Below are 16265 nucleotides of genomic sequence, written 5' to 3'. Positions count from 1 at the left end.
GAATTCCCAAATATATTATAAAGGTAAAATAATGAAATATTCATTGAGCAAGATCATTGATTTTTTTTTTCTTGTTGAGTTTTTAAAGGAAAATGATATTTAGTGTCTTGGAATTTCATTTTTAAAAATAGTAAGAGATTTTTCTCAGGTGAATGTCATCTTAGAGATATACGTAAATCCCATAAGGACTTGGAAAGTATCTGGTTTTCCAATTTGACTGTTAATCCTCTGTTTCCTGCAGTCACTTCCTACAGTTAATAGATTGTCCTTCCTTAGCTATCTTTTAGGGTTCACCCAAACAAACGGCTCTCAATCTTTAGTCTTGAAATCGCTGGAATATGGATATTTTAAAGAACTACCCCAAGTTATACAGCTCAAAAACAAGTATAGCTTGTATATTGTTAGCAAAGGCAGATACAATATTTCAAGTAATTATGTTATGTATTATAGATGTGAACTAATGATAAGCTTAAGAACAAAAGTTCTCTTGAATCACTTGACTTGGCTATATTGTAATGACTATTCCACATTTTGGTTCCAACTTACACAGCATATAAATAAGAAAGCCTAAAATGAATGAGAAGAATTTTTGAGATATGGAAATTGTTTTGTTCTTATCTGGTTATGCAAAGAAAACATGAAGAACATCCAAAAAAAGGCTTGTGAGTTTTCAGGATCTTCTGGAGAAGAGAACATTGGTTCTTGTGGCCAAGGACTTCTAATTCAGATCCCCTCTCTGACATTAGTGGAGTGACTGTAGTCAAGTCATTTGGTTCCTGGGACTCCATTTCTTCAAGTGTAGAATGATGTGGTTGGCCTAGTTGGTCCCCAGATCCCTTTATCTGATCTATGTAAGTGATCTGTTGCAATGAAATTGAGGAAGAAGCCAATAAAGAGGGAGATGAAGCAATGATTTATGACTCATTTTTATTTGGGGTAGAGAGAATCCTTTATAATTTGCATTTTGATAATTTGTTGCCCAAATATGTCTCAGGCTTGTTTTCTGTCACCCATTCTATTTGCTTTTCCTCTAGATATACTCTCATTCTTTACTTTTGACATTTTGTGATTTTAGGAGTTCAACTTATCCCTCTTAGCTCCTTGTTTAAGTCTTGGCATCCGTGAGATCTCCAGCGGTCAGAGTAGCAGCCTCTTTGAGACAGCCCGGTCAGTGACCCTGGACCGTGTGGCCAGCCTGGTGCAGGAGCTTCCACCCAACCATCATGTTTTTCAGCCTCTTTTACCCATCGAGACTTCAGCCTACTGGAATCAACTAAGCGATTTCTTTGGTAATCATAAAAAAGCCACATTTGTTTAGCCCTTATTTGAAGTGCCTCATTTAGGGTCCTGCGTTTTGTGGGGGGACAGCGATTCAGCTGGAAGTCCAAAACCCTGCTTCAAGCTTGCCTTCCCAATCGTGGAACCCTTAGCCCAATTGTTTATCTTTTCTGAGTTCACATTTTCTTATATGTGAGATGAATGTAAGATGACCCAATCTTTGCACTCATGGGAGGATCAAAATAGATTACATAAAATGTTTTTCTGCATTACAAAGCAGATGCAAATGTTTGGTGAATGTTCTTTGACTCATAGATTTTAACTATTAATTCATCTAGCTTGAGCAGCACTTCTAAATATTTTAATTAAAACTTAATATTTTTGGCACTTGTTTTTTTCAAACTTGTTAACACTGTAATTGCATTTTTGTTAACCTTCTAGATTTCTCTGCCAATTAATTTTTTTTTTTCCAGGAAATGCTGTGATTTACCACTCAATTACTACACTGGCCTGTGCCCTTGCTCAGTACTTAGTACTCTTTTCTAAGTTACCAACTCATCTTCAACTTCCCCCTGAAAAAGAGAGTGATGTTCTGAAATTTGTCGTTGTGGCGCTTGAGGTAAGAGCATAGGAATGGTGAGAGACTTGGAAACCTATTTGCATTTCCTATTTCAAGATGTCATTGGATGAGGAAATAGGAACTGGGCTGGATAATTATATGTAACTTGAAATAGAAAGATACATCATTTTAAAAGACGTAGAAGGTTAGGATTTATTTCATAGAGTTATTTCTCCATTTTGTCAATGTTTTATTAGGGCTTATTTTCAACAGTTGTACTTTTGTGGGGAGAAAAGCCCAAGATAATTTAATAGAGATAAGGATATGTTCTTCATTTCAAAAATGCCCTTTTAAATAGTCACTATGTTAGTTTGAAAAAGAAATGGGCATTTTTCAGCAAGTGGAAGCAGACCATTCAGGAAAACACTATGTAGTGAGTAGAGGTTTGTCTTCTTGTGAAATACGTGTATATTGCCTTCTGTGAAGCATTTAGGGAGATGATGGTTCATATTAGGCAGATATTATATTGACAGTGAAAACACGAGGCAGATGCACAAATGGCAATTGAAGCTTAGAGACCCTGTAAAAGTTTGGTAAGGAAAAATTCTTAAAGTGAGTAGAATTTCTTATTAAGTCTTTTTGCTTTTTAAACAGTTTACATCATAGAAGTGATTAGAGTGTGAAGAATATTGTTCTTCACAGGAAAGGTTACTTCTACTGACTTATAATGGTAGATGAAGGGGACAAATGCCATTTGGGTCCAGACTATAAGTATTTTACTTTTAGGATTCCTGGCCCTGGTCAAGCAACTTACTTTAGAGTTTCCTATTCTCAGACTAAAGTCTGGGCTTTATTTATTTATTTTTATTTAAGCTTTTTATTTTTCAAAATATATGTGTGGACAGTTCTTCAACATTAAGCCTTGCAAAACCTTGTGTTCCAATTTCCCCCCCTTCCCCTGCCTCCAAATGGCAAGTAGTCCAATATATGTTAAATCCAATATATATATATATACACACACACACACACACACACACACACACACACAAACAAACAATTGTTGTGCTGCATAAGAAAAATCAAATCAAACCAGTAAAAAAACAAACAAACAAACGAGAGAAGCAAAATAAAATCTAAGCAAACAACAACAAAAAGATTGAAAATGCTATATTGTTGTCTACACTCAGTTCCTACAGTTCTCTCTCTGGGTGTAGATGGCTTTTTTCATGACTGAACAATTGAAAGTAGTTTGAATCATTTCATTGTTGAAGAGAGCCATGTCCATCAGACTTGATTACCAGATTTGGTAATGCTGTTGCCATGTACAATGATCTCCTGATTTTGCTCATTTCACTTAGCATCAGTTCATGTAAGTCTCTCCAGGCATCTCTGAAATCATCCTGCTGGTCGTTTCTTACAGAACAATCATATTTCATAATATTCATATATTATAATTTATTCAGCCATTCTCCAGTTGATAGGCATCTGTTCAGTTTCCAATTTCTTGCCACTACAAAAAGGGCTGCCACAAACATAAAATCTGGGTTTTAATAAAAGGCAAGATGGAACTTTTAAACTGTCTTTGATTTTCTCTAGTTAACAACAACCTTTCATTTCCCATGTCTGCAACATTTAGTAATATTGTAGTTTAGAGTTTTATATTTATATCTTATAGTTTTATCTTTGTGACTTATCCTGTCTTGAAATGTTCATTGCCATGAAAGTAGGGATGGTCTCTTGTCTCGATTTTATCTCCCTCTTATTTCCTTGCACAGGACAGGGTCCCTTGTACACAATGCTTTCATTATAAATGGTCATTGAATCAACAATTCACACTAATAATACTCATATATGACATGTTTTAAGCTTTACATAGAACAAAATTTAATGGAATTTTAAATTTACATTTTCCTATTTTAGGCCCTATCCTGGCACTTAATACATGAGCAGATGCCATTAAGTATGGATCTACAGGCAGTTCTGGATTGTTGCTGTCTAACTTTGCATCTACCTGGTCTTTGGAATATGTTGTCATCAGTAGAGTATGTCACCCACGTGTGTTCCCTAATTCACTGTGTTCGTTTTATTTTAGAAGCAAGTGAGTAAAACATATATCATTGGCTTTTTTCCTCTAATTTTTTCAGAAAAGATCTGGCATTGTTTAGTATTTTAGCAGTTAGGCTAGAAGTTGTACATTTCCTAGTATTGATTTTAAATTATAGTTGCATTTTTGATCCCTTTCACTTCTTTGCTGTTTGAAGTTCCTAGTCTTAAATGAATATTAGATTAATAAAATCACATTTTAAAAATTACTTTTCCCCTACCTTCATTTATCACTAATGTTTCCATACCATATTTTAATACTAATATATTGTGAAAATAAAACAGCTTTTTCTTTAAATAAAAAAAAATTTTTTTAAAAAGCCCACTGAGAATCATTGGCCTACATTTTTAAGAATTGAATATTATTTAGCAGAACTTAGAGAATGCTTTAAATTTTACTTTCTAAAAGATTGAATTTTATAACAGTTTTATTTTGAACTTTAATTGTATAAATTATTTTAATTTGAGTATTTGTGGTGCATAATTTGGAAATAAAGATTCAGGGATTATTATTCAAAGCTAAAAATTCCAGATCTTAGAAATTGTGAAGGATATAGCCAGAATTTAAAATTCTGATTCCTTGTGAATATGAAGAGTTTAAAGAATTCAGCTTTATGTGATCAACTCAAAGGAGTGCTAGTCTATGATTGGGACTTAATTGCTCATTGAGAAATTGATTTTGTTGCTTAGTCAAGTGATTGTTTTATCTAAGGACAGCAAATCTATACTATTATATTGACAGAACATAGAGCCACTGCTTTGAATTTTCAAGTCTAAGAAAGTATGATAATTTATATAATTGAAAAACATTTTCTTGTCTTTATGTAATTTTAGTTGCAGTTCAACCTGGAGACCAACTTCTTAGTCCAGAAAGAAGGAAGAATACTTCAAGAGGAATCAGTGAAGATGAAGTTGATTCAAATGTGCAGGGTGAGTTTTATAGCAGTTTTTCTTTTCTTATTCAAAAGAATTTTTCCATGTAAGAAGAAATTTTCTATTTTGGATCTTTGTTGATGTGAAGCTTATTGGAAGGGAGGGATCATGCAATCTCACAGTTGGCTGAAGTATCAAACGTCATCTCACCCAACCTACACTAGAATAAAAATTCTTTCTAATACAAAACTATCTTTTCTCAAAGACTTTTAGTAAAGTCATCACCTCTCTCTCTCTCACTCTCTCTTAATCTCCTCTCTAATCCATTGAAAAGGCAAAAAAATACAATACCCATTATACATAAAAAGCCATGCAAAATGTATTTCCATATTAGTCATGGTGGGGAGGGAGTGCAGAGTAGGAGAGGAAAAGAGAGAAATGTATGAAGAATAAAGAAAGGGAGAAAAGTGCTGCATTCTACACCCTAGTCTTTCAGTTCTCCATCTAGAGGTGGGTGACATTTTAACATCATGAGTTCTTTAGATACAATGAATCACTATGATTTGTGTTGCTATGTCAGACTACATAGTCTTAACTATATATTCCTCTTTCTGTTCTGAAGTCTTACTTTTGATTTTTCAGAGGTGAAAGTAACATTTCTGTGCTAGCTGAAGTCTGCAGTGTTTTTTTTCGGAGGGGGAGGGGTTCCTTCTGTTTCTGTTGTGCTTTTCTTTCTGATAAGATTATTTGTATCTGAATCAATAGAAATAGACATCTTTGGAACTTTCCATGTATGTCTTAGATACCTGCCCCAGGATACCTTATTTTTAATTTCATGATAACATATTAATAGCTGCTATTTCTGTACTTTTCAGTGGACATCAAGCACAACTATTCAGCTCATCTTAGAATCCCAGAATATCAGTTCTAATGGACCAAAAGGGCATTCTATTTTAATCCAGTGTATTTTTGAAAAAGGATCCCTTCTACAACATACCTAAAATTGATCATTCAACCTCTGCTTGAAAACATTGAATAAGGGAACCTAACACTTCCTAAAACTGTCTTTTCTGCTTTTGGAAAACTCATTTTCAGCTATCACAGACTTTTATTTAGCTCTCTGACTTCTTTCCATTGCACCTAGTTCTGTTTTCTGGGCCCAAGTAGAACAAGTTTATTGATTTTTTCATATGTCAGCCCTTCAGAAGAACCCAAAACATTTCATATATTGTATTTTCTACAAGTGAAGCTTCAATTATTTTTTTAGTCATTACTCACATGTCATAATTTCACAGCCTTGTATCATCCTACTTGTCTTCTTCTGCATATTTTTTCCTTAACAGCAGCCTTCCTTAACCATAGTGCTCCAGGTTGAGAATAATCATCTAGATGTGGTCTGTACAGGTCAATGTACAATATCATTTTCATCTCTCTGATATATTCTTCTTAATGCTGTAATATCATGCTTGTGATGCATATTGAATATACAGTTTGGTAAGATCCTTTTGGGCTTTATTATCACCTGCCAATCGGATAAATGTGATGGCCTTTAACTAAATTTTTATTTATCTAGGTCATTGATTAAAATATTAAGCAGTACAGGGGTCAAGCACAATTCCCTAGGTCACATCGCTAGAATTTTTTTATCTGAATTGATATTGAATCATTAATTTCCTTTTTTTTTTTAAATAGCTTTTTATTTACAAGTTATATGCATGGGTAATTTCACAGCATTGACAATTGCCAAACCTTTTGTTCCAATTTTTCCCCTCCTTCCCTCCACCCTCTCCCCTAGATGGCAGGATGACCAGTAGATGTTAAATATATTAAAGTATAAATTAAATACACAATAAATATATGTGAACAACTATTATTTTGCTGTACAAAAAGAATCGAACTCTGAAATATCGTACAATTAGCCTTTGAAAGAAATCCAAAATGCAGGTGGGCAAAAATATAGGCATTGGGAATTAAATGTAATGGTTCTTAGTCATCTCCCAGAGTTCTTTCACTGGGTGGAGCTGGTTCAGTTCATTACTGCTCTATTGGAACTGATTTGGTTTATTTCATTAATTTCCTTTTTGAGTCTAGCCATTCAGCTCATTTTGAACTCACCTAATTCAGATAAAGATCACTACATTTATCCAATTGGCAGGTGATTCAAAACCCCAAAAGAATAAATGGAAAGGCTTTTATATGGATTTAAAAAAAACAGCTTCCAAAATAAAAGATGGGAAAAGCTAGTCTCATTTGTGAAAGATTTGGGGATTTTATCAGACTGCATATTCAATATGCATCACAAGCATGATATTAGAGCTTTAAGGAGTGTTGTCAGCATGAGAACATTGAGATAGGAAATATGAAATACTATTAATATAAATGATAAGATGAAGTGGCAGCGTAGGTCAGTAAATTTTAGACTCTCCAGATTTCTTCCACAAACAGAGTAATTTTGTGCCTCAGGATAAACAAAGTGTAATGAAAAATCAAGAACTCTTGGGGAAGAACAGGGATCCTCCTGGTACAATCCAAGAAGATCCAAAGAAAGATCCCATACCTGGATTAATTAGTGTAAAATGCAAACACCTCAGGGCTAGTTCCATAGAAATACTGGAAAGGAGGGAGAAATGCTGCTGGCTGTGGGCATTTGCAGGAGGGAAGAGTTTTTTGTTTAGGGTTCCAGGTCAGAGGGGAGAATTGAAATGAAGCTAGAGGCACCATATCCCCACCTTGAGATTAGAGGTGCTTAACCTAATACTCCTCATTTAAAAAAAAAAAAAAATGAACAGGCAAAGAAGAAAGAAGCCAACCATAGAAACTTACTATGGGATCAGGGAAGATTGGGATTCCTCTTCAAAGGAGGATACTGAAGTAAAAAAAAAGCTACCCCAAAGAGTAATGTTAAATGGCTCCCTCCCCAGAGAGAATTTATAGAAGAAAAGAATTTAAAAATCAAATGAGACACATTGAGTAAAAACTTAAAAAAAAAAAAAAAAAAAAAGTAAAAACCAGCCAAGAAAAACAGGATTATGAAAAAAAAGTTAATCAACTAGAAAAGGAGGTAGAGCCTTAAAAGATGAAAATAACTCTTTAAAAATAGAATTGGGCAAGGGGGAGCCAGTGAAACTATGAGCAATCAAGAAAGAACAAAACAGATTATAAAGAATGAGAAAATAGAAAAACAACAGATCAAGAAGGAAAAAATATAAGAATAATTGAATTAACTGAAATATGACCAAAACCAAAACAAACAAACAAAAAACCTTGACACAGTAATGCCAGAAATCATCCAAGAAAATTGTTCTGGAGTGATAAAACATGAGGGGAAAGTAGAAATAGAAAAAAAAATGCACTGATTACCACCTACGAGATTCTTTGTGAAAAACAAATAGGAATATTATTACCAAATTTCAGAATTCCCAGATCAAAGAGAAAATTTTGCAAGAAATTAAAAAAAAAATAATTCAAATACACTAAATACAAGCTAAAATTAGAATTATACAGGAATTATTAGCAGCCACAATAAAAGACTGCAGGTCCTGAAATCATATCAAAAACATTGGATATGATGTTTTTATAATTTTGCTGGAGATAGCAAAATTATTCATAATATTATTGGATGAAAAAAAATGGACATTCAGCAAATTTGCACATTTTCAAAACTTGGAACCCAACCTGAACTCAATAGAAAATTTTACATCTAAGATTTAATATCAAAGATTAATTTTAAGGAACTTACATGGACAAATCATTTATTTTCTACATGGAAATATATGCCATATCTTTAAGATTGATATTGTTAGTTTGGTCATGTATACTTATTGTGTATCTGATTTATATTTTAATATATTTAACATCTACTGGTCATCCTGCCATCTGGGGAAGGGGGTGGGGGAAAGGAGGGGAAAAATTGGACCAAGAGGTTTGGCAATTGTCAGTGCTGTAAATTTACCCATACATATAACCTGTAAATAAAAGGCTATTAAAATTTTTTTTAAAATTGATATCGTTAATTAGGTAGCTAAAAATTAAGATTGGAGCAGGGCTGAATATGATCTGACTCTAAGCAGCAAAACTGTCTAGGAAAAAGTAAAAATAGTAATTGTTATACACATGAGTTACAGAGGTAGAATAGACCCAGAAGCATTAAAGGGGGGAGGTGAGCTCATAGTTTTGAAAATCTAATGAATATAAGAATGGGTTAAAAAGGCAATACTGCATATATACCATGAAGAGGATAGCACCCTCCAAAATCTATAAAGAAATAAGGGAGAAAGGGTGGGGGGGAAAGTCAAGGGAGGGATTCCTGAATGAAGGATCCGTGCTAAGTAATAGCAGGCAAATTAAGGAGCAGAATTAAGTAAGAAGAATTAGCACATTCACTACAACAAGGATTAAGGGTAGAATTTATCAGGAAAAAAAAATATAGCTAGTCATCATTGATCTTAGACAAAGTCAACCTTAAATATTTAATCAAGAGAGAAATCTACATTATATATCAGCCATACTAATACTGTTTTAAATTTATGTTTACATATGGGTGTATGCATGTGAATATATATGTGTGAGTATATGTAGATATGTATGCATGTAGCTCCACGTATGAATCTGTATAGTTATATACGCGCACGCGTGTGTGTGTGTGTGTGTGTGTGTGTGTGTAAATATATCTTTGCTTAACTATAGCCTGCTTGGGAGATATGGGGGGATTAAAGGGGAAAAAAAGGAATAAAAGTAAAAAAAAGTGCACAGCAGAGAATAAAAGTACAACTTTCAAGGAAGTAAAGAAAAGATGGATACTTATGAATATAATTTCTTCTATCTACTATATATCCTTTCTTGAAATGGAAACTTATTATTACAGATTTTGAATCTTCCCTGCTCTTCTTCTGGGTACATGACAATATTTTGTTCTGTTTTATTTTTATTTTCTTTTTCTATTTTTCTTTATTTTTTTCTTATTTTTTTATCTTATCTAAAATAAGTAGAATTTTTTTTAAAAAAAGAAAAAAAATAAGAAAGTTAGTTTTATATGACCTATTCTTGATGAAGATGGGCTTGCCCTTAGTGATTTCTTCTTATTTTCTTAGATATTCACTAACCTAATTATTGTAAGGAGAACAGTATATGTATGGATTTCAATAATGTTAAGAAAAATAATACAAAATAGAAGTTGAACTCTTGAATAATTATACAAATCACTTTTGGTTCAAAAGAACTATTAATGAAACATGTTCATTTTCTGCAGATGCAGAGTCCCTCATTTATCATTCTCTTTTCTTTATGAAAATCCAGATAACATTTACCCTTTTATCATCCTCTGGTAGTTTCCCTTTACTCAAGGTCCTTCCAATGTTATGGACAAACTTTGCCCTTATAGGTCTAAATCTTTCAGGCTATGAGTGTGTAGCTCATTCTCAACCTGATAAATGGGGCTTATCCAGTAGAGGAGAAGGTCATCTTAGTACCCTCTTGCTTCTCTTGCCTGGTTGTTCCTTGTTAAGTGTTTTGGTTCATTCCCATTCTCCTTAGCAGTGAGAGATGTCAAGAGAATTCGGGCAGCTTTGCCTGTTCTTTTTTTCTTGTTTCAGTCTCCTGCTCACAGTGGTTATGGCCATTCTTTTCTCTGTAGTTTTTTAAAAACTTCATGGGTTTTTAAAACTTTCATTTTGTTGGGTGATAGTCTCCTTATGAATCCATCAGAAGCCTGGATAATTGGAATTTTTAACTGCTTACTATATCATGCCTCTTAGTCAGTCTTGTGATTTGTTTCCAAAACTCCTAATTTATTTCCTCTTTTTGTCGTATTCTGGATTATTCTGTAATGATCGTTTATTTTGTTCCTGCTCCTGTAGATCTCCCATGGAGTGTATGATGTTCTTCTATCCTCTTCTCCTCCGTATCTGTGGAAGGAGCCTCATGTGTATTATTTCATGCCAAGGGCTCTGCAGGTTCTATGTCACACTTGTCTGGCTTCCTCATGTCATGATTTCCTTTTTCCTCTTTATTCTTACTTGTTGGAATCTTTACAAACTGTTAAGCCATTGGAGTTGATAGAGATAATAATTATCTAATTTGTCATGATTCAATGATTGATTTGATCTTAGAGATATTTTGGGCCAGAACTTGAAACAAGGTATTAAGTACAACTGATGGAAACAGTGCTTGTGTTCACACGTTTAGAGAGCTCATAAGTATCTAAGTACTCAATGGAGTTCACACGTTTGGGATAATTCAGGGTTTAGAAAAAGATATCTGAATTCACACCTCCCTTAGGGCCAGAGAGCATGTTGGGAGATATCCCACAATCCCACTCTCGGAGAAGTAGCATAAATACAGCTCCAGTAAGCCACTTGAGAGAGTTTTTCTTGGGGGCATTGACTGGGATCGGAGAGGAGCACTCTGGGAGGAGGCCCACAAGCCCTATCTTCAAGCCAAGAGATCTTGCAGCTTTGTCCTTGGCTTCTGCCTCTGCTTTCTTCAGCCTCCAGCCAGCACCAAGGTAGAAGATGCAATGAATCTCTTGCCTCGAAGACAGGGCTTACAGGCTTTCCTGCAGAGTGCCCCTCCCCAACTCATGGGAATAAGTAAAAACTCTCTCAAGAAAACTCTCTCAAGTAACTAACTCAAGCTCTAAGAGCTTCCTGTATATATATCATCTCCCAAAGGTTAACTCCACCTTCTGGAGAGAGAGAGATTCTGGGCTTACTCTGTTTTGTTTTTGCCCTGAAGCTCCCTCATTTTTTAAAGGAACTATACTTTATTCTTCCCACTAACTGGGACAGTAAAAAGCAGTTTCTTAGTTTACTTTTTCTTTTAGAAGAGAGAACACTTTGCTCTCTGACCTTACATATCAGTTAGTTTACTGTGTCAGCAAAACAAGCATGATATACCAGTGCTTTGTTGGCATCTTAAGCCAGATGTCACATGTGCATCTCAAATTCAACTCTTTCTCTTCTCAACTTTCCTATTAAAATTGGGGTCCCTGGCATTCTGCCAGTCATACAGACTCATAACTCCACATACTCAGTCTGTTGAGAAGTCTTTTCCTTTCTACCTTCACCCCACCTTTTGTAATTGTCTTATTCTCTCCAATCACAGCTGCCCCTGCCCCAGCACAAAGCTCTTCTTACTTCACCCTGGTCTTTTGCATTCCCTTATGCTCAAGGCCTCTGCCTTGGATCTATTCCCATTCTCATCTCCTCAAAGTGCATTTTCCAAGAGCAGGGGATCATGTCTCACAAACCTCCTCCCAACCAGATCTCCCCTCTCCACCTGCCTCCCAGCTCTCCTTCAAATTCAGCTTACACCTTCTCCAAGAAGTCTTTACCAGACACAAAGCCCTCAACCCCTGTCCTCCTTCTTCCTCCTGATGGTCCCTTCCATATGTATTATATAAATCTTTTTTACATATATTTTTTATTTTAAGCTTAAATAGAAAAAAAATTGCCATGTACATGCCAGACATAAGAGAGGATTTAATATATTTAATATAAAACAATGACTTCATTTTCATAGCTGTCCAACTTTTCTTTGCTTCCTTTTTGGTTTTTTGTTTGTTTGTTTTCTGCTTTAAAATTTTTTTCACTCTCCCTTCCTCCCTGCCCCCAAAAGGCTAAAATTAAGTGTGGATATATATACATTTACATAGATATCTATAAACTTACATATATATACACACATATACTGATACACATATATGTACTATACTTTGCTTATTTCTACCAGTCATCTGTTTCTCTGAAGATGGACAACTTCTATCAAACTGTGCATACCCTTTGACCCAGCAGTGTTTCTACTGGGCTTATATCCCAAGGAAATACTAAAGAAGGGAAAGGGACCTGTATGTGCCAAAATGTTTGTGGCAGCCCTGTTTGTTGTGGCTAGAAACTGGAAAATGAATGGATGCCCATCAATTGGGGAATGTTTGGGTGAATTGTGGTATATGAATGTTATGGAATATTGTTGTTCTGTAAGAAATGACCAGCAGGATGAATACAAAGAGGCTTGGAAAGACTTACACGAACTGATGCTAAGTGAAATGAGCAGAACCAGGAGATCATTATATATGTCAACAACGATACTGTATGAGGATATATTCTGATGGAAGTGGATTTCTTTGACAAAGAGACCTAATTCAGCTTCAATTGATCAATGATGGACAGAAGCAGCTACACCCAAAGAAAAAATACTGGGAAATGAATGTAAACTGTTTGCATTTTTGTTTTTCTTCCCGGGTTATTTTTACCTTCTGAATCCAATTCTCCCTGTGCAACAAGAAAACTGTTTGGATCTGCACACATACATTGTATCTAGGATATAGTACGACATATTCAACATATATAGGTCTGCTTGCCATCTAGGGGAGGGGGTGGAGGGTTGGGAGGGAAAAACCGGAACAGAAGTGAGTGCAAGGGATAATGGTCTAAAAAAATTACCCTGGCATGGGTTCTGTCAATAAAAAGTTATTTAAAAAAAAAAAAAAAAAGATGGACAACTTCCTTTATAAGTCTTATGTCTTTCCAGGTTTTTCTAATTTGACCAGCTCATCATTTACTACAATCATAACATTATTCCAACTTAATCACATCCCATCTGAAAGATTGTCTATAAAAGGTTTCTGTTCCTCCAATTTTTTGCATTCCTTCTATTTTTGATTACATAGGTTTTATTTATCCAGGAAAATTTTATTTTATTTTTTAAATAGCTTTTTATTTACAAGATATATGCATGGGTAATTTTTCAGCATTGACATTTGCAAAAACCTTTTGTTCCAACTTTCCCCCTCTTTCCCCTCACCTCCCCAGATGGTAGGTAGACCAATACATGTTAAATATGTTAAAGTATGTTTTTTCACAAGAAGAAATGAACTTTGAAATAATGTATAATTGACCTGTGAAGGAAATCAAAAATGCAGGTGGACAAAAACAGAGAGATTGGGAATTCTATGTAGTGGTTCACACTCGTTTCCCAGAATTCTTTCACTGGGTGTAGCTGGTTTTATTCGTTACCGTTCTATTGGAACTGATTTGGTTCATCTCAGTGTTGAAGAGAGCCATGTCCATCAGAATTCGTCATCATATAGTATTGTTGTTGAAGTATGTAATGATCTCCTGGTCCTCCTCATTTCACTCAACATCAGTTCGTGTAAGTCTCTCCAGGTCTTTCTGATATCATTCTGCTGGTCATTTCTTACAGAACAATAATACTCCATAACATTCATATACCACAGTTTTTTCAGCCATTCTCCAATTGATGGGCATCCCACTCAGTTTCCAGTTTCTGGTCGCTACAAAGAGGGCTGCTACAAATATTCTTGCACATACAGGTCCCTTTCCCTTCTTTAAGATCTCTTTGGGAAATAAGCCCAGTAATAGCACTGCTGGATCAAAAGGTATGCACAGTTTGATGAACTTTTTGAGCATAGTTCCAAATTGCTCTCTAGAATGGCTGGATATATTCACAGTTCCACCAACAATGTATCAGTGTCCCAGTTTTCCCACATTGCCTCCAAGAATCGTCATTATCTTTCCCTGTCTTTCTAGTCAATCTGACAGATATGTAGTGGTCTCTCAGAGTTGTCTTAATTTGCATTTCTCTAATAATGACTTGGAGCATCTTTTCATATGGTTAGAAATGGTTTCATTTTCTTCATTTGGGAATTATCTGTTCATATTCTTTGACCACTTATCAATTAGAGAATGGCTTGATTTCTTATAGAGTCAATTCTCTATATATTTTATCCAAGAAAAAAAAAATTTTTTTAAGATTTTTTTTTTTTTAAATTTAATAGCCTTTTATTTACAGGTTATATGTATGGGTAACTTTACAACATTAACAATTGCCAAACCTCTTGTTACAATTTTTCACCTCTTACTCCCCACCCCCTCCCCCAGATGGCAGGATGACCAGTAGATGTTAAATATATTAAAATATAAATTAGATACACAATAAGTATACATGACCAAACTGTTATTTTGCTGTACAAAAAGAATCAGACTCTGAAACATTGTACAATTAGCTTGTGAAGGAAATCAAAAATGCAGGTGTGCATAAATATAGGGATTGGGAATTCAATGTAATGGTTTTTAGTCATCTCCCAGTGTTCTTTCGCTGGGCGTAGCTGGTTCAGTTCATTACTGCTCCACTGGAAATGATTTGGTTGATCTTGTTGCTGAGGATGGCCGGGTCCATCAGAACTGGTCATCATATAGTATTGTTGTTGAAGTATATAATGATCTCCTGGTCCTGCTCGTTTCACTCAGCATCAGTTCGTGTAAGTCTACCTCCAGGCCTTTCTGAAATCATCCTGTTGGTCATTTCTTACAGAACAATAATATTCCATAATATTCATATACCACAATTTATTCAGCCATTCTCCAACTGATGGGCATCCACTCAGTTTCCAGTTTCTAGCCACTCATTTTTTAATCTCTCCCTATACAGTTTTATTATTTTAGAATCACTTCATCCTACTCGGTTCAGCCCAAATCTTTTTCTCCAACCACCCAAATAATGACAATTGTAAATACTGCTAATATTTTCGCATATATGAAATAAACAATTTGACTTTGCCCCTTATAATTGGTCTTTCATGTTTACTTTGTATTTCTCTTGGGTGTTATATGTCACATTTTTCCTTAAATTAAGTTTTTGTCACAAAGACTCAAAAGTCTTTGAGTTGATTAAATGTCCATTTTTTTTTTAACCATTCATAACCAGATTATACTTAACTTTGCTGGGTAAGTTACCCTTAGTCATAATCTCAACTCTTGCTCTGTGGAATATAAAACTCTAAACACCTAGAGTTCTTTGACATAGTAGCTGCTAGGTTTTGGGTAATCCTTATTGTAGCCCCATGACATTTAAATTGTTGCTTCTTGTTTCTTCCAATATCTTCTCCTTAACCTGTGAGCTTTGAAATTTCTCTTTTGCTTAAATTTTGTTTGTACCTTGTTGTTTGCATGTTTCCTTCTGTTTTAGAATTTGAGCCTCTTGAAACAGAAACACAGTCTCTTTTTGCTTTTTTCTGAATCTCTCCTCATTGCTTAAAGCATAATGTCTTGTACATGGTAAATGCATAATAAATTTCAGTTCACCTAATTAGATAAATATTTATGGATATCCAAAGTATCCATCATATTTTTTCTTACAGCATAATAATATTCTATTACTGCCATTTATTATAATTTGCTTCCTCCTTAATTGATGGGCACTTTGTTTTCAGTTCTTTGCCAACAGAAAAACTTGCTGTTCTAAATCTTTGTTACCAAATGTTATTTTACTGTATTGTTGCTTTTACTTAGCTTGTTTCCTAGTGTGGGATGTGAAATTCTTAAGTCTGATAAGACTAGTTGATAGTCTTAATAGAATATGAATTATTTCTTCTTTCTTCTCTATGCATGAATTTGTCTGTGAATAAAACTATTTTGTACCAACTGTACTTGTTTCT

The 16265-nt window shown here is 34.6% G+C and overlaps 1 protein-coding gene across 3 annotated transcripts in view; it reads left to right on the top strand.

Annotated features, from left to right (window-relative positions):
• HTT (huntingtin) overlaps nucleotides 1-16265 on the top strand; it is a 208483-nt gene that overhangs the window by 147637 nt on the left and 44581 nt on the right. For all 3 annotated transcript variants that reach the window (XM_031943981.1, XM_031943980.1, XM_031943982.1), the window contains 4 exons: nucleotides 1076-1289; nucleotides 1752-1897; nucleotides 3758-3935; nucleotides 4775-4870. In XM_031943981.1, coding sequence (XP_031799841.1) covers nucleotides 1076-1289; nucleotides 1752-1897; nucleotides 3758-3935; nucleotides 4775-4870 — 634 coding nt within the window. The remainder of the gene's footprint in view (nucleotides 1-1075; nucleotides 1290-1751; nucleotides 1898-3757; nucleotides 3936-4774; nucleotides 4871-16265) is intronic.

This window comes from Sarcophilus harrisii, chromosome 6 (genome assembly GCF_902635505.1).
Source record: "Sarcophilus harrisii chromosome 6, mSarHar1.11, whole genome shotgun sequence".
Taxonomy (NCBI): Eukaryota; Metazoa; Chordata; class Mammalia; order Dasyuromorphia; family Dasyuridae; genus Sarcophilus; species Sarcophilus harrisii.
This window is presented reverse-complemented; position numbering and strand designations above follow the sequence as displayed.